Source organism: Falco naumanni, chromosome 9 (assembly GCF_017639655.2).
Source record: "Falco naumanni isolate bFalNau1 chromosome 9, bFalNau1.pat, whole genome shotgun sequence".
Lineage (NCBI taxonomy): Eukaryota > Metazoa > Chordata > Aves > Falconiformes > Falconidae > Falco > Falco naumanni.
In genome coordinates, this window is record NC_054062.1 from 11,545,982 (window position 1) to 11,569,822 (window position 23,841).

General features: G+C 48.2%; 1 protein-coding gene across 3 annotated transcripts in view; it reads right to left on the reverse strand.

The window, feature by feature from the left end:
• Positions 1-492: 492 nt before the first annotated feature.
• NR6A1 (nuclear receptor subfamily 6 group A member 1) overlaps positions 493-23,841 on the reverse strand; it is a 98,216-nt gene continuing 74,867 nt past the window's right edge. For 2 of the 3 annotated variants that reach the window (XM_040605508.1, XM_040605510.1), the window contains 7 exons: positions 20,045-20,100; positions 17,766-17,923; positions 16,657-16,884; positions 15,701-15,955; positions 10,816-10,937; positions 8,409-8,561; positions 493-7,421 (listed from right to left, as the gene is read on the reverse strand). In XM_040605508.1, coding sequence (XP_040461442.1) covers positions 7,333-7,421; positions 8,409-8,561; positions 10,816-10,937; positions 15,701-15,955; positions 16,657-16,884; positions 17,766-17,923; positions 20,045-20,100 — 1,061 coding nt within the window. In that variant the 3' untranslated portion in view covers positions 493-7,332. The remainder of the gene's footprint in view (positions 7,422-8,408; positions 8,562-10,815; positions 10,938-15,700; positions 15,956-16,656; positions 16,885-17,765; positions 17,924-20,044; positions 20,101-23,841) is intronic. The other variant, XM_040605509.1, reaches the window with a different exon arrangement.

Here is a 23,841-nt window from a genome sequence, read left to right on the forward strand (position 1 = left end):
TCTGCGTGCCATGGCGGGCACCTCGGGTTGCATTGGACTGCAGTGCTGCAATGGCCAAGAGGAGAAAACCCATCCTCATGCCTTCTCCTCTGGGACCTGGGCAGGGGAAAGGACCACCATGCACCCACTGCCCAGACCATGCGAGCCTTCGCTCCTCGCTGAGGCGCAGGAGCCCCCTCAGCTGCCACCAGCAGGCTCCCCCCAGCCAACCCCACCCTCGCAGAGGCCGCTGCCAGGCCACGCTGCCGGCTGCCCAGGGCAGGGCTTGCGCACCTGCCCAGGTCCCCAGTGGCGCCGCCAGCACCAAGGCCTTCCCCAGACCCACAAGTGATCCAGCCCCGGCTGCTCCACCGCAGGATGGCGGCAGGCAGGGCAGTGCCGCAGCAGCCACCCGGGCCAGCACCAGGCTCCATCACCCTGATGACACCTCCCCCTGCCGAGGGCGAGCCGCTGCTGAAGGGGAAGGTGCAAGCGAACAGCAGACACTGCCGGTGCAGAACAATTCACATTTATTAGTTCATACAGCTAACACTCGCTACACATGCGTTCAACACTTATTGGTCACATTTCCACAGGTAGTCAAGTCACAGAGCAGAGCAGCGGAGCAGGGGCAGGTTGGGCTGCCACGGACCCGTGCCGGTCCCGCCACGCAAGGGGGACTGGCTGTGCCACGGTGCGCCCGAGACATGCCAGTAGAAACATTCATTTGGTCGTAGCGTAGTGACGGAAAGGCAGCTCCCGAGAGGCGCAGCACGGTGCCCACTCCTCCTTGGGCGCTGCGGGGCGAGGGCAGCAGTGGCCAGATACACTGTCCTGCCCCAGCCCCAGCTCTGAGCGTGCCAACGTTCACCATGTGTCATGCCGAGGCAACATCCTGCTTCCCTGATTTACACAAGGGATTGTGGGAAAAATGAAGTGTTTTGCTGGGAGAAACCATCACCAGAACATCAGTGGAAGGACCCGAAGATGGGGTCCAACCCATCTTGGAAACATCCCGCAAAACAGCGATGGGCCAACACAAGACACAGCAGCAAACTGGACCTGCTCCCTCCTTGAGCTGCCCAGCACACTTACACCCAGGACATATGTGTGAGGGCTCTGCAAGGTCCTGGGCTACAAATACAGCCTCTGCACCACATCTGCACCAGGACAGAGCCGGAACCGGGCCCGTGGCTTGATGGGCACCAACAAAAACCAAACTGGCCAGAGCCACATCCTGCCCTGTGGCTGCAGGCGGGGGCTGCGCTCCAGCAGGAGAGACGCCAGAGCTCAGCCTTCCCCTGCAGCACCACAGCCTCTGCCTCACCGTGCGGGGACAGGCGGCTGCAGCCGCAGGACATCGCCCACACTGCCGACAGCGGCTCGGTGCATTAGTGGTCACTGCCACGGCACATCGGTGCTGGGCAAGAGCATGGTGTGCACAGCCTAACGCCTTCCCGGGCGGCCAGGTGGGATGCAAAGTCAAAACTGTCACCCGCAGGTTGAAACACTGCGGCAGCAACAAGCCACAACCCATGGGAAGGGAAACAAAACTCCAGCCATCACAGCCCCTCTTCTTCACTGGCAACAAACACTGGCAGTATTTTGTTTTTCACACAATCCCTTTTGAGATGATAAACAGGATGTCACACGAGGTAGTTTAGTTATGGAAATTGAGTCAATAATGTTATCAACTATTACAAGACATTTTATAAATTGAAAGAAAACAATGAATCACAAAAGGCTTTGTTAAGGTTGATCGTCATCTGGTTTCAATTTCTGTTTCTTTTTGCCCTTGGGGGCATTTCTTCCACTGAACCATGTTGCTTCTTTCATAGACTTGTTAGAGATCAGCTGCACAGGAGCTCTTTTTAAATTTTTTTCTTTTTTTTTTTTTTTTTCAAGGGGAAGATGTCTCCCGGATTGGCCTCACCAGCATTTTGCAGGGCTGGTTTACACCCAGATTTGTAGATCCTGCCCAGTGAGAGTGCTGGGAAGGCAGGTTTCAGCCCTGCAAAATCTGCTGACTCTTGCCCAGTGCTGGCACTGCTGGTGGCTGCATCGGGCCAGACGGGGCCTTTTGGATACTCCTGGCAGCTGTAACTGCGCTGGTTTCACACATCAGTACCTTTCTCAAGCAGTCGGAGTGAGTCTACTACCTTACCAACCCACGATGAGAAATATGTACTGACCAGAAATTAAGATGCTCTAATTCATAACCAACAGAGCACAGAACACTGGGAGTGGCTGCCAGGGAGATACAGAGAAATTCCCATTTTCCCCTTTTCCACAAGCACTCAAACACATTTAACACCAAAGGCTGAAGGATGAGGTAATGTGGAAATACAAACTTCTCCCAGCCCTAGGAGCTGATGCGCCTTCAACAAAAGCGTGAGGTTACCAAAACTGATGGCATTTACACTTCACCATTTCCCCACCCAACAGCATCGGGGGGGGGGGAGGCTGGGCACCGCGTGGTGGGGGGCTGCAGCCTGAGAGCCAGGTCCCCCACTGCAGCCCTGCCCAGACCCTCCTGTCTGCTCACCCAGAGCCCAAATGGCAGCATGCACCTTTGGGATGCTTTTCCCATTACACAACATCTAAGCCTTCAGTAGGCAAACTTCCCACAAGCCAAAACAAAAGTTTCCCCCCCCAGATCTCCATATGGGGCTTTATTCAGCGTTCCATGGGCCCTCCACACAAGTCGTGAAAGAAAGCAACTGTTGCAACATCAAAACTAGGGTTTCTCTGGGTCACATTTTAAATACTTATCCCTGAGCTTCTGTGCATTGCAAACAACACACCGTGAACCCAGAGAAACACCACAGCTTGATACTGACATCCTATGTATTACCCTCGATTTACACATCATCTACAACTTAAAAATTAGCTTCATACTTAAACTAGTTCCCCAAGTTTCCCCCTTTCTCCTGCCTTTTATGTGGCAGGGATGATTGCCGCTTATTATCCTGAGAAATAACAACATTTTCACAGACACCAAGCTTCATAGCTTCAAATCAAAACCAAGAAAGCAGAAGGAATGAACGGTAAATAGCACATTCACAGGAGAATCTTTTTTTTTTTTTTTCCCCATTTCAAAAAACATAGTAAAGAGAAAAGAAATTCAAGTTTTTTTTAAAAAAAGGTTGGTTTGAAGGACAAGACAAACTCCTTAACCTGAGGTGGCTGCGGTTCTGTGCGGAAGCCTGAAGAGCAGGGGCCGATCCTGCCGTGCGTGGCGGAGTGAGATGGGCAGCCAGTGGCACTCGATGGGAGCTCGAGGCTCTGCATGGCAACTGCAGGGTGGGGGCACGGCCACCCAGACCACCTACGGCGAGTGAGAGCAGCCCTGCCAGAGCGCCCAGGAGCCCTGCTCGCTGTGCTGGCACTGCCTGCTCTGGCTCACTCAAAGCAACACCGCAGCACGAGGAACACAGGTGTCACTGGGGCAGCAGCTCGCCAGCACAGGTTGCCCTGCAGCTGGCAATCTGACTGACCGCTTTGCACTGATCACCCTGAAAACGCCACGTTCCCCCTTTGGTCTTCGTGTGACGGGAGACAGCAAAAGCTCAGGATTTAAGAATTACAGGAAAATCCAGAGCTGCACCTCAATGACCCAAAGCACTCAGTGCCTCTGCACAGCACTGTGGACTAGCAGGCCTGAGATGAGAATGGGAACGACAAACGCTACCGGCACCGCTAACAATTAGAAAGTAGCTAATGCGTATGCAAAACAGCCGGAGAGAGAGCTCCTGCTGCATCGATTGTGCCATGCCTAGGGCCCATCAGTTCTGTGGTACCCGGCATCTCTGAGCCCCCCGGTCGTCCCTCCACCCCCAGCCCTCTCGAGGGGCTGGGCATGCCGAGGACAAGGACTTGCTACTGCCACACACAGTGGGGTCAAGGCTCAGCTCACAGGACAGAAGCCCGAGCCAAAGGCAGGCAGTGGAAGAAAACCCAGTCGCTTTCAAAAAGCCTTTGTTCAGGTCCTGGGGTCTTGCCACTCTGGGACTCAGCCCCGGCAGCAGCAATTTCTGCCCTGTTCTCTGTGCTGGGTGACCAGCTTCGAGCTGTAAAATGGCAACTAGGACACCTCAGCAGAGTCCCCCTCTGAGTACGTGAGCCTGAACACTTCAAATTTATGTCCCAAATCTCTGTTCGGATTAAAACTAACTCTTCAGCTTTCCATCTGCACAAATGCTATGAAGGAGAGGAAGGGGGTCAGTCAGCCAATTTATCTTTCAAATCGGGGATAAAAATTGACTTGTCATGGCAGAAAATTCTACCAAAGACTATTATTGTTGATTGATTCCTCTATGACAGAAGGTCAGATAAGCAAGAGCAGATAGATATCAAAGATAATGAACTTCCCCCTACTAGCATTAAGCACAAATAAAATATGAGTCCCTGTAAACCGAATGTTACGTGAAGAATGGAACAAAAATTCCAGCCTTTCCAGGGTGTCCTTCAAACCAAATTCACAAATACATCTAGTGACTGACCTAACGTCTCTACGTCTCTAGCTACATCTCTACCTCCTCATAATACCTGAGTTTGCAATGCAACACATTCACTTTACCCTGTTTAAAAAATACAAGTCATTAGAGGACTTGGTGCAGAAGATATTAAGAATGACTGTCCAGTGAGCTAGATTCTGGTTCGGAATATTCTTCCTTACTTGTCAGTTTAGTAAGGCTTTTCTACTCCCTACAACAAATGGGTTATTTGGTAATGGATACTGCTGCCAATCAACCTTTGTAAAGTTTGCTTTATACAACAGAAAGCAGAACATTCTCGTCCATTCATCATCATAAATGAATTTAGGTGTTTCGTTGTTGTCAGTACAGCAATAGTTTTGGGAGTCTTATTTTGGATAAACACAGAATACCTAACAAATTATTTTTGTTGTGTATTTGGCAATAAGATGACCACTTTTACGTACACTAATTAAAACAAACTCTTATTCATCAACAGATTATAATAATTCAGTAACCGTAGAATAAAATTACTCCTATGCAATTTTAACAGTTTCTTTAGTGTATAAAACAGCAAGCCAGAAGATAACCCGTAATAAAAAGATCATATCAAGCTATTTGGAAATCAAACTTAAAAGCTGAGAAATACTTTCTAACTTACAAGCAGATATACTAAAATCTTCCCATTTACACTTGAGGTATAGGCTGTATGCAGAAGGCTTTCCTGAGAAATACGCGCTTGTCTCATTTTACAGTCGGAAAGTAAATGAGATTTACGGAACTGCCTTTGGATTGTGAAGCTCTATCAAGCTGAACTGCTGCTGGGCCCAGCAGCTGTTACCCGTAACATCCTATTTAAATAATGAAAAATGAGCAGCTAGCGGACTTTTAGAAAAGGGAAACCGTCAAGCTGGAAGATGCCCAAGTGGGATTGCAAAGGCGGCGATGCCACCGTGGGGGCACGGTCAGCCAGCAGCGGGTCTCCAGGGAGAGGTCCGGCCACGGTCACCAGCACCCGGCGCAGCCGCTGACTAACCGAGAGATGTGCCAAGCCAGTGGGTCTGAGCAGCTCTTGCGCTGCGACGGAGGGAGCACCCGCGGGGTGAAGGGGAAGGAAAGACAACTTTGGTGAATGAGATTTTTCTCCTGTCCACCACCACATTCATCTCAGCAGCTTCAGCACCTCTGAGCAGTACTCGCTTTGTGCCACAGAGCTGTCATCACAGCCAGACAAAAAGGTAGCAACTGGTCCCTCCTGCCCTGAAGGAATAGAAGTTGCTTCCTAAAACATTTTCCAAACAGCATTCAAACATTTGTTGATGAACCCTCTTGCTACCTAACCATCAGATTCACACCTAAGGACACGGGGAAGGAAATCCAGCCAGGGTGACACAGCTGCCTAGGACAGCGACTGAGTCATCCGACACTAACTCTTAACGAAGGAGACGAGAGCAAGAGCATCTCATGCAACCTCCCCACCACTACTGTGAGCAGGAACCTGTGAGGTTACTCGTGAGAATGCCCAAGTTTAGATAAACACCAGCACTTAGCAATTGCTCAAAGAGCTAACCAGTTGCCGCTAAACCAGTTCTCCCTGCAGTGGAGTGGTGTGGAGGCTGCTGGATGGAAAATTCAAGCCTTGCAACACCTAGGACAGACCAGTACCAAGTACTGCATTAATACTATTTTTCCTGGTAAGGAGGGCTTCCCCAAGCAGCAGAACAGTCCTGACAGGATATGACTATGGATCACGCATTCCCCGAGTACAGCAAAGAAAGCCACACCAGAGGACACTGGAGTCCCTTACTCCGTTACACACGTCACATTTAACCACAGGGTATGCTAACTGTTCCCAGAAATGGGCTGCTTGGGATCGCTGCGATGCAGAAGCCTCCTCAGCGGTCAGATACCACCTTGGAGGAACACAGTGAAAGGGGCAGTCCTGCCTCTTCTCTAAGTAGGTCTTTCCTGCTTTTGTGAACCTAAAATGGATGTTTAGGAGGCGATGAGAAATTACTTGCAGTTCTCTAGCAACAAGAGTAGCTTTGTGTAACGCCATGAGCCTGCCACAAACTGCAGCAATGCAATTTCAATCAAATGGAAAGGTGCTGCAGTAATAGCAAGGGGACAGTTGGTCAAGCTGGGGCTGGGGGCAGAGCCCGCTCCTGCAGCCTCCAGGAGGGGACAGGGGCCGCAGGGCCCCCACAGCTTGGGAGCACTATGATGCTGCTGGGGCAGGATGCAGGGAAACCACAGGAGCTACCACCTGCGTCTGAAAACTGTCAGGGAAAAAGAAACCAGCTGGCTAGACAGACTTTTCCTTCTTCTCCACTCCCTGCCTTTTTAAAATTGTTATTATTATAATTAAAGAAAAAAAGCTTGGCACTTCTCTAACACCCGCTTCTCCAAAATCATCCATTTGGGATACTAACAGCTCTGTCAATGAGGTGAGGCCGTTTGCTCTCTACGACAAACGCTTTTGGATACAAATCATGGAAAGAGCAGTGCGCGAACAGCATCTTCTCCTTGAGGTAGTCTTAGTCATCTCGGTCCCCAGCCCCCAAATACAAAAGAACTAACCCTAACAAACACTGTAACATTAAACATCTTCACATTCTGTAAACTGCTGGAGAATGCATCTGCTGCATTCATACAGAACCATGTGCATCGTGTTGAAGATCATACATTCAACTCTGTCGTGAAATAAATATATAGGAAAAAGAGTAAAAAACCAAAAACAAACAAAAAAGATTCTTGCTACAATGGCAGGGACACCCACTGCCCTGTCTCCTGCCCGGATCGCGTTTGCCCCTCTCCCGGGGTGAGCCAGCTCCCTGCCTGAGGCACAGCATAAGGCACTGGCCAGGGCGAGCTGGGCTCACTCTTTGCTCACACTTGTCTTGCAGGAATGTAGAACGGCCTTAAAAAGGAGAGGCAGCTGCTCCAGGGGGACGCTCACCATTTTTCCTGGTAAGAAAAAAACCGGAATTAGCAGCCACTCCTGAATCAGATTTCAGAGACACCTAAGCCAGCAACGCTGGCGATGGTTTTACCTTGAACCTCTCAGAGAAACAGTTAATCATCCCACTGCTACATTAGACATTTGATATTCATTTGGACACAACAGGATTTATTATTTACTTGAATAGAAAGCAAAATAAATGGGCAAAGTCAGATCAAAATGATTTCTCCACAACAGAGACTTATTTATAGATATATACTGGGAAAGACTAAATCCCGTCTCTCCTCAAACTCCCTTGTCAATCTCAGTGAGTAAATTACGAGAGCTACTCTGTGATTATTATCTAGCTCATTACAATGGAGTAGAATGAAGCATATGGAGCCCTAACACTGGAAGGCAAGTGTCTCCTTTTGCCATAACAGTCAGGAACAAACAATGTTTTAGTAACATCAGACACCGTAGATCTAATTAGTGACACAAGTGCATTTGAAATTTCACCTGCAGATTTCAGAGTTCCAGACGAGCTGAAACCAGGGGGCTAGGCTGCAGGTCTGCCCACTGCTCTGCTTATCGCCTGCTCCTTAATTAAGCAGCATTTCAGGGATCTCTCTGTTCCTTATAACTACTCAATCCAGAATTACACACTTTTGAGACAAAACACCTCCAAGTTGGGACCAAAAGGAAGAAAATAAAAGGAGATCCCAACCAAAGTACTTAAAAGGTCAGGGCAAGGCATGTCTTCTTGGAGCGGGACGTAACACCGCGTCCACCAGCATCCCAAGGACAACCTGCAAAGCGCCAGTCTGGCTGGGTGAGCTAGGAGTGATGGGAGGTCAGCTTTGGGTGGGAGAGAAGCTTCCATAGAGAAAGGGCTGCACAAACATCCTCCACCAAAGTCAGCAAGAATTTCACTGTTACAAACTAATTTTCTCTTAAAAGCAAATTTCGTAACTTGCACTTGATCCCAGTGGGAGAGGAGCTCAAAAAGTTACCTGCAATGTATCGTATCTCTGGCAAACACATCATTAAATCCGGAAAACGGTTTGGCTGTTGTGGATATTTGTACTCTGTGAAGTCCTGGCAAACATACCAATACCGCTTATTCAGCTGCTCCAGTTGGGATGCATTAGTCAGACCCCTGATGTCTGAAAGTGAATATGATTAGAGTAATGAAAACATGACAAAAACATCCTAGAAGAGCAGCAGCCTCACACTTATTGCCATTTCTTCAGGAAAGACAGACTGATTTCTGTAACCCTAAGCTGGGTCCCTGCTTTGGAGACTGGCTTCCAGTGCCCAGTTAGACAAATACCAAAATTCCCATCTCCCCTCATCACAGAATATGTCTGCATCACGGATGCGTCTTTACATGCATGTTGGGTACAGGATTTCCTTCCACAAAAGGCCAGGATGAGAACAGCTAATGTCCTAAGCTGCTCATCTGAAGAGCTCAACGAACACTCTTGGAGATAACAGCTCCAGCAACCTTAAATCCCTGCCTGCCTGGTGTAAAGCAGCTGTGTGTCAAGGTTTAGTCCTCACAGCAGATTCAGCGTAATACTTCCTCAGACAGTAACATGTTGATTTTAGCTATATCATCTTGGCTGAGGAAAGCACTCAACTCTATAATTCAAGGTATCATCATATTTCTCCCCATCTGCTTATGAATTATGTCACATGAGCTTTATAAACTTGTCAACTTCTTATTTTTAAATTTAGCTTTGCCAATGTCAGGCAACATACACAAAGGAAAAATGGACGTTTCCAAGCTATCACCCTGGCAGGAAGTCCCACTGCCACCGTTCAGCATGATCAACAGCATCAGCACGCTGCTGGGGGTCACGGGAAGGATCCAGCACGGTGGAGCAAGGAAGCTGCGGACCCTTGGTGCAGGCTCCGTGCTGTAAGACCATCTGACGGAAGAGGCATTTATCTACTGCTCAAAAGCCGACTTTTAAAAATAATTCTCAGGTATTTCACATAAAAAATTGCAAACTTCAACTAAAAATAAAAGAAGACAGGAAGTTAATGAAAATACATTTTGGAAAACAATGGAGACAGCTCGAGAAGTGTATTATCCAGTGTCAGGAAACTGCCCAGGGAAGCAAACCGGAACCTCATCCCGGCACGGATTGAAGTGTCAGCACTATCTCCTGCTGGAAATGAGTGGGGGAGGAGAGAGCCTGTGGCACATTTTTACAAACTGCAACTATCTTTCATGGTACAAAAGACTTTGGGGACATTTCTTTCCAAAATTACAGCTGAACACCTTCCATTAAGCATCTGCCTCTCTAGTTTTCTTCATTTACAACATGAAGAAATGTCCTGCAAGGCCCAACAGATGCAGGGCCACAACAAGCCACTGGGAAAGAGGACCCACAAGCAGTGGGTTGGGACAGTGTATGAGTGGAGACAGGGCTAAGCACTACTGAGGAACCAACCCGATCTATACCAAGCTATTTCAGCCCACTACAGTTGTTAGGAAATAACCAGGATCTCCTCACACGTTGAAGAATTACTCTGCATGGATTCTGACGTGTCCCAGGTCTCGCGGCAGCCTGGACTGCCAGCCTTCATACACTGGTTAATCAACAGCAGGATAGTCCCTTCTTGGGCAGAGTTCATTGCCTGCACGTAAATCCTTCACTCATGATTACTTTTCACTTTGAAGAGTAGACATTAGGTATAGAATCTAAAAAGCAGGAAGCCAGCTAGCTATATGACCTAAGTATATATCCTGAAGGTAAATATTTTCAAGTCAGAAAAGCTCTAAGAAAAGAGAGGACTGGTTTTACAAATTCACTCTTTAAAGCAGAGAAATGAACAAACACATTTTCTAGTCGGGAATCTCTGGAAGGATGTCATGCAAATAGTCAATGTTTACTTCAGGAAAAAAAAAGCCATGGAAATTAACTGGTTTTAAAGTATTGTCTAGTTTATTGCCTAAACAGTTACCTACAGTAGTAATACTTTTAGATGAAACATCTTTGTCCGTTGAAAAGTTTGTTAGCAGCTGCTTAAGTCATCACTCACACAAACCTTACCCAGAAAGGCTTCACCAGCCTCTCTGTCTGTTCTTATTCTGGTGTTGGTACCCTCGGTACATATGTGAAATGAAACACCTACTGTCCTTACTGCCTATATTTAAAGGCAATAAACATTGTCTAAGCAAATGAACTCATTCACTTCCAAGATTTCTTCATGTGGGCACCCAAATATCCCACTCAGCATGGCACATGGTCTGCATGATGGCAAACACATACAAAGAGGGCTCAGAGCTCGAGCCTCTTTGTGGGCCTTGGACCCTTCCTCCCTTTTCTCATCAGGGAAGCAAAGGGTGCTCAGACTGTTTCAGAGAATTTCTCCAGTGGGGTCAATACCTTTGCTTTATTGACTCACCTTGATTTAGGAAGTTAATGGCTTTCATACAGGCATACTCCTCATTGCTGACCTTCAACTGGTTAAATTTGCGAAAGAGGTAGATCAACCGCTCCATCACCTCCATCCCCTCTTCACTGAATCTGGAGGACAGAGATCACACATCAACTTATACAGGACACAGACCATACAATAAAGGCAGGAAGCTTATTAAAATAACTTCACAGATTGAAGCATTTTGCAAGAGAATTGAAAAAAATTGTCATCCAAACTGCTTGAAGTCTGCTGGCACCATTACATTAAAAGTAGAAGTAAGAAGGAAAATGGACTCAGTTACAAACTCAACTGATAGATATTTCAGCAAAAAACCATCTTTTGGTGATCCAGTTCATCACCAGCCTGCTCTGATAGAGGAAAAGGTTTGATGGAGCCAGCAATATGCAAAAACTTCTTGTGTGCTTGTAGACATGCTGCTTTGCCTCTCTATGCTTGTATTTTCCCAGATTTCAGTGAGGACTGTGCTTTTGCATGTCACTAGGCTAATGGGCGGGTTAACTAAGCAGTTTTGGGAATGAGATGAGATTTCACAGAAATGTGGAGTGGTACTTCTCTTGTAGGACATGAAAATATCCTGCAAAACACCCCCTGTCCTGCCAGACACAGGGGTCAGCAAGTATTTCCCCTCTGCCTCGTGTTGCACTGTCTCCATCCATGAGAGAAAGCAGCTCACAGCCACATTACGCAGCACTGCACTTTACTCCTGATGGATATTTTTGCGGGATAAAAGCACCTCTAGCAATCCTTGGATTCGCTAGAATGGCTAGAATTTGCTAGAGGAGTGCTTCCTCCCATTCAGAAGACAAGCCACCCCCAGCAGTGTTTCACATGTTCTTGTCCCTCACCTCCTCACACCTTTCTTCCATTTGTGCTTTCCACCATCTGCAGCAACCCAACATAACCTGCACTGGTCGCCAGCAGAAACACCAACGCACCCCTGGGGGCCTGCACAGCACCCCACAGCCCACCCGAGACCTGGCATTGGCACCGCTTTACAGCACATTACAGGGGAACATTGGTTCTCTGCAACAAACACATCCAACCTGATATCCAAGTTGCTGGTTCTAAACAAACCCCTCTCTCCTATGAAGCAGATAAATTAATTTTAACCTATAATTTGCCTATAGAATCAGCGCGGTCCCCAGGCTTTGGCTCTGTACAGCACATGTCACCATGTCACGGTACCAGCTGAGCAGAGCAGCACCCAAACAGGGCTGCGCTGGTGGTGCAGGACTGCGGGAACACCGACCCCCGACCCTGCCGCACAGACTGCCCCCAGCACATTCCCATTTCTAACAACAAAAGTGCCTACAATTTCTCATAACTGTAGAGTGCCGCTGGGAAAAGCCTTGTTTTAAACACTGAGGAATTACAGCGACCCATGCACAACAGTGGCACACACTTCATTTATCTGACAGGCAGGTGAGGAAGCTCACCTCCCGAAAATTCCCAGGAGTGACTCAAAGAGATTCCGTACTTCCACGCAGCCATATTTATTTCCTGTTCATTATGGTTTGTTAATTTTCCTCAGCTGAGCACTTCTGGGGTAAGACATAGTGCAGGAAGGCTGTGATCCTTCTCACAAATAGGAGTATGCATGAAACCACAAATAGCCAACGTTAAAGTGAGCAAAACTGCAGCCTATGGTCTAGGGTTGAATCGTACAGGCTAAGGAACACATGCTGCCTCCTTCTAAACTTCCCCCCTCAAACAGAACGTGCAGGATTCATTGCACTTAATAAATGCCTATCAAGATCCAAGCAGGAAAGCACTGCTGCTAGTGAGGACTTCCAGGGATCCTCTGCTGGGATCCGGACCCACCATCCCTACAGCACCTCCCCAGGCACAGCCGCACTCATTGTGAATTTGTGCCGTTTGCTAGAAACAAGCTGCGCATCCACCCCTTCCAAGGGAAGCCTGCGACAGAGGCGGGCAGGAGAGGGCATGCTGATGCACAGGGCATCCAAATCCCCCCAAAACCTCCTGGGAAATTGCCTGATGGAGATTTTGTGGGTGCAGAATGAGGTCTTACTGCTGAACAGGGTGCCAGGCTGCTTCCTCAGGAGTGATGTGTGCATGTACCCCATGGAAAAGCCACAGCGTAAGCAACAGGCAGAAGCAGAGCTGGAGGGCACCGGGGGCTGCTGGTGCCTGCAGGCGTGCTGTGGGAACATCCCATATGTGCCAACAGCCAGAGTGGGCTCTCAGGAACACATCTCACAGCAAAATCCCTGGTTTCAAAGAAACCACGTATTGCAAAAATGCTCAGAAGTGGGACAAAAGTGTTTAGGGAAGCTTCAGCTGTGCTCTGGCATTGTACAGCAGAAAGAATAAGAGCACAGCCAGAAAGCCATCTTTGAATAGAACAAAAATAGAACCTTTTTCACTGAATAATACCTTATTTTGGCATGCGTGTTTGTTTACTTCAAAGTTATTTGTAAAATGCATGGTGGAGTTTGACCTCAGAGAAGTGAAAACAAGCTATCTGAACTCCAGGTCACTTCTTCAAGAAAGTAATATTGTAAGTGATGAAAGCCTTGTCGGCTAATCTAAAGTTGTACAAGTTTTCTTGCTCTCAAGTTGACATTAAAAATCTTGCAGGTGCAAGATTGCAAAGCTCAAGAAGTTAATGAGCACAAAGACCACTCAGTCGTCTGCTGGGTCTAATTGTTTTTAGAGCATGCACATTTTTACCAGCCACTCATCACTTCGTAAATCCAGGAGAGCTCTTCTCTCATTCCTGCAGTTGAACTGTCTTACTTTTCTGTGCATACTTTCCTCCCCCCTTCAAACAAAGCTGTTCTGTTTTTCACAGCCCTATTTCTTCTCGAGGACTGACTCCTCCACACACTTTTCCTCGCAGTTTACACCAGGCAAGTTTCTGGCTGGGAGTTATCGGCATCAGCTGGGGAGGGAGGGGGAAGGGAAGCGCTATCAGGAGTGCTGGGGGAGGTCAGGAATCTATTCATTTCATATTCATCTCCAGAAAAACAGCACAATAAAAGAAAACATTTCATCTAGCAGGCAAACAGAACGTTTAGCCAGTTGTTAGAAGTGATTAAAACATGGGGACTGGGGAGCTCATCCTATGCCTTCATTTGTCACCTACCTAAGTATTAGCATTGCTCCCGTCACTTTGTTAAATAAGAACAGAAATTAACCCCAAAGTGCCAGACTATCACAGCTCAGCAAGATTCTTTCAGTGAGCTGTGAGATCTAATGAACTCTGGTTTGCAATCATTACTGATCAATGCCAGAGGAAACAGGGGCCTCTGAGCAAGTCCTCAAGTCAGACACTTCTCCAAAAGAGCCTCCGCTCAAATCCAAAGTGACCAGCTTCTCCACGACTGCATCGGACAGGGAGACCGATACCCACAAACTACCCCACCGCCACCTGCAGAAGGCAAGCTATGGCTCAACTACCACAAAGACAACTGGGAGGGAGCCATGCAGCCTGAGACCCCTCATCTGCGCAACTTCCCGCTAAATGGCTTTTTTGGTGTGCTTTTTCCCATGTTACTAATGACAATTAATGATACTTGAAAAGCTAAATCAGAAGAGACTGCAGAGACATTCCACTCCCAAGAACACCTATTTTCAGCCACGTGCACAGATCTTCCCTGAAGGACTTTCGAGGCGACCAGCAATAAATTGCCGGCTTCTGAAGGGCGAGGGTTCCTCCTTTGTCTTGTCATTTTACCTCTCGCTTGTATTTATCACAAACATAAAATGAAACAAAACACTTCTCTTTTGAGGCTCTGACCAGGACAGCAGGAACAAAAGGACAGCTGAATGCAGGAACAAGTGTTATTGTGGTTTTCTATGACCCTTACTGTTCCTTGCAGGACCAGCACCAGATGCATGATGAATGGCCGGGTAGAACAGTGCTGCAGAGGAACCTGCCTCAGGAAATAAGACACCTGGGTCCAGCTCTCAGCTCCTGCACTCCTCCACCGTGGTCTCAGCCAGCCAGCCCCTCCAGTTGTCAAAACAGATGCACAAAGGAACCTCAAAGAACCGTTAGATACTGTGACGGTTGAGGACCACAATAGCATTTTAAATGTCCACTCATCAGACACTTGGATCCCCTGGCGACTCTTGCAAAATTGCTAAGCCTAGCACGGGCAGACCACAAATGGGGCAGATATTGTAAGGGAGCTGGGCAGCAGTTCCTGTAAGTCCTACCTATTCTGCCTTAATACGGTGAGATCGTGAGCCTGTTACAAAGGGAGGATCTGTCTGGTACCAAGGCTACAAAACAAAACACCCAAACCAAAAAACACTCTGACCAAAATGATAAATGAAAGGCAGGTTCCTCAGAGCATCAGATAGTACGTACTATGTAAAAACCAAGAACTAAGTTGCAACATCTTTAAATTTATGTAATCAAAACAATGAAATAGCAATTAATAATGAACACTTTGATAATACAGACAACTAGCTTTGTGAACAACCTTTCCACTGGCCCAAAGGGTTTTTAAGTAAGACCTTCCATCCTATACTTCAGGGTTACCCAGAGTTTTGCTTACTTTTACACTCCTCATAAAAAAGGCAGTTTGTAGGGCTGTGCTGGAGGATGACAGCATTGCTACAGAAAATTCAAATAGCACCACAGAGCACCATGCACCTTCCCCTGCAGAAGGAAGTTTTGATTCAATACTGACTAATCATGAGGCACTTTCTAAGCCTGGAACAACCATTCCCTAAAAAACAGAAAAGGAAAACAGCCACAAGTGAAGTGACCTGTCCCAGGAGAGGTGGTTAGTTGGTCACAGGGTGCCTGACTGCCATCCTCCCAATGGCTCCTCCATCTCTAGCCCCTACCCAGGAGCTCAGCCTGATGTCTCACCTGTGCAGCTCGTCATCGGAGGGAGAGTACTTGGAGGTGACATCAGCAAGGTCACCAAAGATCTGCTTGCTGTAAACAGTCAGCGAGGAGAGCAGGATCAGCTCCTGCCACGTAGAGCTGAGCAGGCAGGTATAGTCCTTGATGGAGAGTTCGCAGAAGAATGGCAGCTTCTTGATCCAAGCAATCTGCCTGAAAAGCAATTCATCTGCCAGACGACACAGCAACGCAAACAGCTCTGCCTGAGTCACTTTATACCTGCAGGCACAGTCAATATGAAGGCATAAAAGCCATTAAAAACATTGAATGACATCATTTGACGAGGCACTCAAAAAGCAAAGCAAATAGCACAGGAATTCATGTTCAAGTGCCCAACGTGCTGGTGCCCAGCATGTAACCCGGCAGCAGGAGCCACAGGGCCAGCACCCAGCTTGCCCAGCCAGGGGCCATGACGGGAGCCCTTCTAACTGCTGCGGTCACCCACCTGGCCAGCACAGTCTGCTGGGCCGCTCAGCCTCTGAGACAGACTTGCAGCTCTCACCAACAGACAGACTACACAGCTTTTTTTCCACCTGTGTGTATTTTTCCAGCCACTGTGCTTACTACCGGGCCCTATGCACAATTAACGCGGTCTCAGGACTGAAACCCACCGAACCGCACTCCTGCACAGGCTCAGCCTGGCCTCATAGCCTGGAACCCCACGCAAGGTCCATGCATGCCAGCTCCAGCCCCAGACAAGGGCACAGGCCGCCCACGGGACGGGCTCTGGTTTGCTGCTTGCACTATGGCTGCATCTCCTCCCAGGGAACGTGCTCCTCGCGCCGATCGGGCCACACATGCATGCACCCAGCCACCACCCCTGTCGTCAGCATCCCCTGCAGCACAAGCCGCAGCCGTGCATGCGGCAGGGACATCCAGACTGAAAGGACAGCCTCTCGCACCCTGCCACACACACTCACCCGTCCTCAATGAGCATCGGTGTGCTGAGCGGCTCCAGGTCCTCTGCTGACACCAACTGATTGATAAGACTGTGCGACTGAGGGTCCAGGCTGCGCATTTGAGGGGGCATCAGAGCCGAGTGAGCAGAATAGCTACAAAGGTGCGGGAGGTACTGATAGTGCATGGACACTGGCATCCCGATATACTGATCCCTGAGTGCAGCGAATCCATTCAGCTCCACAGACCTACTGGAAAAGGAAAAGCTTTTTAATATACCCAAAAAATTCCATTTGGTTCATTAAAATGTTGCACCCAGCTCCATCAGAAATGTTAATAAAAACAGGGAAAGAAGACAGAACAGAACATGCCTTTGTATTTAAACTGTACACTGAAAAGAATTGAGTGTGCAGACCAGACACCTTATGCTTGCCTCACGTTGAGCCTGGCTCAGCACTAGTTCCTCTTACTGGAGATCTGGGAACTCCTGCTGAGCAGCCACTCAGGAGAAAAACAGAAACCCAGCCGTACAAAAGCATTTCCACCCCAGCTTCCTTAAAGGGCCAGAATTTGGGATTTTAAATTATTTACACAGCCAGTGAACACAAACGTTTCCTAGCTTAAGATGCAACTGGAAAGCAGATGGAATGCGAGTCTGAGATTCTCACTGTGCTTACCGTCAAAGGCCGCATCAGGAGGCTAGCACTAACAGTAACTGGCATTAATACAACACCATCAACCAGTAACCTAAACAGAGTAATTTATTTTCAAAACCTGAGCATGCTGCAGAAAAAGAGTTTTTGCAGAATGAGCAGTGAAATGTAATCAAGTTTCCATGATCTGCAGAAAACACTATCAATACAAATGAAGAGATATATTTTAAATATAATTTTAACTCAGCATTGCTGCCTTTTTAATTTGCTCATGAGCATTTCACCTCCCAGTTCAATTCTTTTCAAATCCAGCGTCTGTCTTTCTTAAAGCACAATCAGAGATGAAAGAGTCTGCAGCATGCTCGGTTTACACAAAGATGCACTCACAGTGTATTTTTCCTACACTGACACAAAGTATCACTCAGGGAAAGACAGTCAAGATTACAGTAATATAAAATTCTTCCAGGGGTCATTCCCACCTTGAAGATGGAGTAGAAACAGGTGAAGGCTGGTTGCTCTCAGAAACTCCATTTCCAGGGGAACTATGGTCACTGTCTCCGTTGTTGCTCCATGACATGTTTGCCTCTCCCTCAAATTCTTGCCCAGACATAATTCTCTCAATCTCTTCCTCTGATATCTGTCAGATACAGGATCATTTGGTTATTTCAGCTGAGAACAGAAACCAGGCAGAGCCTTGCTTTTGTTGAACAGCTTGACTGAGCAGTCACATCCTGCAGAGCTGAAACCACCCGGCAGCAGGAGAAACGCTTTGCCATTCCTGCAGATACCACATCTGTCCTTTACATATAACAATGCACATGAAAAATTCTATTTACAGCTAATTGTGGTGACCTCCAGTTCCTGCAGTATGATTCAAGTGATGATAACACAGCAGACAGGAATGAACACATGGAAAGATGATGTCAAATACACACAGCAACAAGCCATAAATCAGGCACTGTCACACAGTGAAAACACAGGGAGTAATTGAGGCCAGTTCATTGGGAACATCACTCAGAACTCAGCAGAGGTAAAGCCAAACGGAAGGTGAGGTAGGCTCCAGTTTGATAAAGCAATTGAGAGAGGCAAGGTGACATATATAAAATCAGTCAGGAAAACATTTACAGGGAATCATTGTTCACTGTTTTTCCCCAAATAAGAACCAGGTGGCACCCTAAGAAGTAACCAAGCATCTAATACTTAAAACAAGTATTAGAGAGTAATACATATGAAGCTAAAATGGACTAAAAATAAAAATCGAGTGCACTGAAGTATAAAGTTTCAAGAAGGAGCTTGTCATGCTCCTGGGGAAATGTTGTATCAGTAGCAGGGAAAATGCAACATAAAATTTTGGGGCTTTTTTTTTTTTTTAAAATTGTGTGCATGTCCCTAAGCAAGGCTGTCACAAAATAGAGAGTTCATATATATATATATATATATATATATATATATATATAAAATGAGATATACTATAGACATATACCATATATATATACACACACTATATATATAAAACTATACATAAACCACTCAAGTTAACATGCTGCAAAGAAATGCAGTGAATTCTGAACATTTTAAAGAGCCAAACATTGCTTAGACAGTTTATTCCAGTCTTGCAAAAGTGCCAAAAAACCTCAGCAGGCTTACCCAGTACAGCATGCGAAGAGTGCGACTGCTGAATAGTCTCACCCCAAGAAATGGAGTCGATGGCATAACCTGTGGTCCAACACTGACCGATCACGTGAGTCTCAGATGAGCAAGGGCCCGCTCTGGCTAGCAAAGGCTGCCCTTACTACAGCTGCATTGCTCAGAGAGGCAGTAAAAATTGTTACCTGGCCAGAAATGAAATGTTTGCTCTTTGATAGGCCCGCACACGCTTTAAGAATCAGTAACTAATGCTGTTATAAATATGATGCTTGCCAACAGCAGAAAATGCTCTACCATCAGTAAGAGATTTTTTTTATTCTTTGAGCTAGGTTTTCTGCTACTGACCACAGGCACAGCTGCACTGTCTAATTCTTGCCTTTTTCTCTGTTCGCTATGGAGGACCTTACTGAGCAGGCAGAGCATCTGGTTGCTTGGCTTCTCATGGTTAGGTTTTGGACCACAGCGAGTAGTCTTTTCACAGGCACACAGAGTCACAGAAAACGCTTTCAGCGTTATTTCTATTTTATTAAAATAAATAGTAAACTTTTAAAAGACCTCTCTTCTAGAAGCAAGCTGGAAATGGCCATCATTTCTCACACGTGCAGTACAAGCTGTTGTGCTGAATTACCTTGCGCTTTACAAGACATCTCCAGACAAGCTGTGCTATCAATCAGTGAGACATTTACTGGGTGCCCCTCTTGGAACAACTGAAGGAATTGCAGCAGACAGCTTGCGAGATTTACTGGGAGCTGCAGAGGGACGGACGTCCTTGTGCGGCTCACAAAGGACAGAGCACCACAAGACTGCCTGTGAATTCACACAGGCACCCTAGGACCACACCATGTCCCTGCCAGGGATAAGCAAGTGCCAAGCTTTATTTACAAATCTACAGTTCATGATGTATTTCTAACACTTGTGGAGAGTCAAAGCCCTGCTACGCCAGCAAGAGGCACAGGCAAGGCTGAGAAAGGCTCAATCAAATCAGCTGTGGCCCCGTCCCACTCCGAGCTGCTGGCACGGTCCGAGCCCACCATCGTGAGAGGAGTTCTGTGCCAAGGCCAGGAGAGCAAAGGCTGAAGGGAACTACTGAGAAACGGCTTGACATGCTCACCTGGACAGGTCCGATGCTTTTGTTTCTGCCTCCTGGCATGCCATCCTCTCTGATTGCTAAAAGAAAACAACCAAACCTTGGTGAGTAACACTACTGTTCAATATTCCACAAATACATAAGAAGGTATTTACCATTTTGAAAAAAATCTTTATACCTTAAAAGATTCATTTTGTTCACCATAGCAGTGTACGCAGAAACCTGCAGTGTTTTCCAGGGCACTGGCAAGCTCCAGCAGTACACACCATGACCCTCACCCCAAAGGGCACAAACACATCAGCGGGGCTGCAAGCGTCCCTCAGGATGGTTAGTTTCTTCATGTGACCCTTGAGTGACAGGTAATGAAGGAACAGCAATCCTGTACCACAATTAATTCCAGCATAATTTGAGAAGTGGCACCCGGAAAGCAACCCTACTTCACCCCTGGAGATAACCTAACAAATGCCCACGACAGCTAGAAAATGAACTGTGACCTCCAGCATTTCTGACTCCACTGCCCACAGCCCTGCGAACCCCCATGAGCCAGGCTCCACCTGGGGAGACCCCAACCACAGCTGCCGGCAGCACACAGGGAAAGCACTTCACCGGTCACTACTGGCACCGCTGTTGCTGCAGAGGGTCAGATCTCCTACAGCTACCACAGAAAACAGAGGGGAGATATGCTACCCAGCCGGCTGCATGCAAAACCGTTGTTTAAAATTTCAGTTCCAAGATCGAGCAATGCAATTGCATTTCAGAAGGGCAGTCCAGCTCCTCCATACAGCAGTTGCATTTTTAAGACTTTAAACAATTTCTAGGGAGCTTCAGTGAAGCCCAATTATGGGGATTACGCTGGAGCTGCTTCTCTACCTTCCCCCTCCCTCTGCTTTTCTCTTTACTGGCAGAGCAGCTCCGCAGAAGCTGGCAGCATTTGAGGATCAATCCTGCTCCTTGTACAGCTCCTTTCCCGGGCCGGGTCCTCCTGTTTATCAGGTCCCGATCTTTTTCCCACCACGACCTGGCCAGACTTGGCAGGAGGCTCTCTCCAGCTGCACGGTGACCTTGCTGCTGCTGGCCAGCCTCACCCCGCTTGGCACACGGGGCTGCCAGAGGCCCTCCCGAAGCAGAAAATGACACAAAATTTAAGGAAAAATTTCTGGACCAGAAAAGCTGCTTGATTTTAGATATCCTCAGCTCAAGTCATCTTCATCTGCCTCAGTGCTGCACTTGCAGCTCAGGGATTACATACGTGGGTTCAGCTAAGGCAACTGCAGCAAGGCAGAGCCATGCACACCCTGCACTTACACCTAAACTGCACCTTCCTGAACCATGCAGATCACCACCCAAAAGCCCCCCGATGATTTACTACTCAGGCAACCCGTGAGCAGCAGCACAGTGATCCCTGCAGCACCTTACAACAATGTGTTCTGAGATCAGCAACCCAGTTTTAATCCTTCTAATGCAAACTCTATCACCTCTCCATAACAGCAAGTATTTTTATTTAAAATGTCAGCATTCATTTAAGCACACTGGAGAAGCCACAAACAAAGGATCGGATATAAAACAATTATAATTGTCTCTTACATCACACAAATCTCTTAAGATATAGCAAAACAAGCAGGTAATTTTAACAAACAAAGCTGTTTACTTTCTATGAAAACTCTTTCCAAAAAAACATTAGTTTCTTGTTAAAAAGATGCGACTGATGTAAAAGTAAGCCATCATGGTTAGCCCTCTGTTACTCCCTTTAGGTTTTTTTTAATTTACTGGAAATACAGTAACACTTTTCCAATTTGAGGGGAATTTCTCTAGTTTTCCAAGATATTTTGTTGCTAATTGTAATTTGGAAATCTTCTCAGCTACGAGCTGAGGACATAAATTGCCTTGGTCTTTTGATTTTGAAGCGTAATTATAGCAGACATTAGCTTACATCTTTCTTTTCTACATGCCCATCATTTTACAGAATGCCTTGGAGAAATGCCTCTGCAGTTTGCAGTGCTCAGCCACAGAGATGAGCTGGTGGGCACCAGGATGGTCTGTCTGCTCCTGCCTGCCCACAGCCAGGGCCACAGCTCTGTCCCCAGCTCCAGTCACCCCACCTGAGCTGCCCTCCCTGCCCAACTGGTTTGAGAGCTGCCTTTCAAATTGGCAACTACTGCTGAGGGCAACACTGTGCATGAACTCCTGCGCCCTGAGCTCAAAGCCTGCGAAACCCTTAACCCCTGCGTGCTAAGAGGAGTTGGCAGTTAGGCTGGGCAGGTCCCCATGGCCGCGGGTGCCGTTCAGACCGCGGCTGTACCCGAGACAGTACCCAAGCTCACGCACATTATCTTTACGACTGCTGCTACTTCTCAACAACCCGAGGTTAATCGAACCCCACTGCTCTTGACGCAGCTCCCTGCCAGCCAGCAGCTTGATGCTCCCCGGGCTGCCTGGCCAGGCCCCGTCGGCCAGTGTCCCACAGCAAGATTTACAGGATGCAAACTGACTTGGTTTATTTTTGTAAATTCCTACAACCTAGCCGAGATGGAAGAAAACCCCCCAGACCTGGGAGGTGCTCGTCAACGCCCCGCATCTGCTGCAATGACTCGGGTATCAGCAGAGACGAGGCCGGGTCCTGCTGCGCAGCTCAGCCTGGAAATGAGAGTTTTGGAATCCTGCTAGCTGCAGAACCTAGCCAAGGCCTGCAACAAAATGTAGGGATGTTTCTGCTGGTGATCCACACAGAAAGGCGTCAAGAGACCCGGATGGTCCCAGGCCACAGCCACACGGCCCTCAGCCCCCTCAGCTCTGGCCTCCCCTCGGGCGCGCATGGTTCGTCGTGGTTCAAACCCACCTGCTCAGGCCCGGCGCCGCTTCCCAGCCCCGCTGCACAACGGTCGGGCACCGCGGCAGGGAGCTAGCGCTGCTTCGCCCGCCGCCGGCCCTCCTCGCCCCCCGCGGGGGCACCGGCTGCCAGCGCAGCCCTGCCCTGCTCGGGCTGGAGAGAACGGCGGGCAGCGGGCCGCCAGGTGGCGCTCTGCCCCCGCGGGTGAGCCGCGCCCGCCGCCACCGGAGCGCGCTGCCTGCACCGCCAACGCCAGCGTGGCCCGGGCCTGCAGGCGGCCACACAGGCAGGCCCAGGCTCGGCACACGGGCCGGCGGGCCCAGGCCGGCACACAGACTGGCAGGCCCCGGCCCGGCACACTGCCCGGGGCACAGCCCCCCAGCCCCAGGCCGGCACACAGGCTCAGGCCCGGCACACAGGCCCACAGGTACAGGCCGCGGCACAGGCCTGGCACACAGGCTCAGGCCCGGCACACAGGCCCACAGGTACAGGCTGGCAGCTAGAGATGAGGAGCAGCAGGCAGGCAGCCCTGCACCGGGCCAGCAGCGGGCAGAAGCAGCTCCAAGCAGCTCCAGGTACCTCCGAGGGGCTGGCTGCCCTGCTGGTTCCGACACCCACATGGAGCTGATGAGGGAGCTTAGGAAAATGTAAATAACTTCCCCTGATTTATAGAATGCCTGATGACAAGCGCTGAGTGCTTCACACTACAGACACTTAAAATAAACGAGCCCAGGCAGCGCTCCTGGTCACCCAGGACTACGCTTCAGGTTAAAAGCTACCTGCAACTAGCTTGCCTTCCCCATCAAATAAAACTCCCAAAGATAATTTGTAATCAAAGCAGTCAGGAGATAAGCTTTCCATCTCAGCTCTAAGACATATTTTCTAAGGAAGATCCTGGTGGATTTGCAGTAAATTTATGGAAGTTTTAGTGCTCTTGACAGCCGGCTTTCATATGAATGATGACACTGAAGGCATCCATAGCCACATCTAAAAA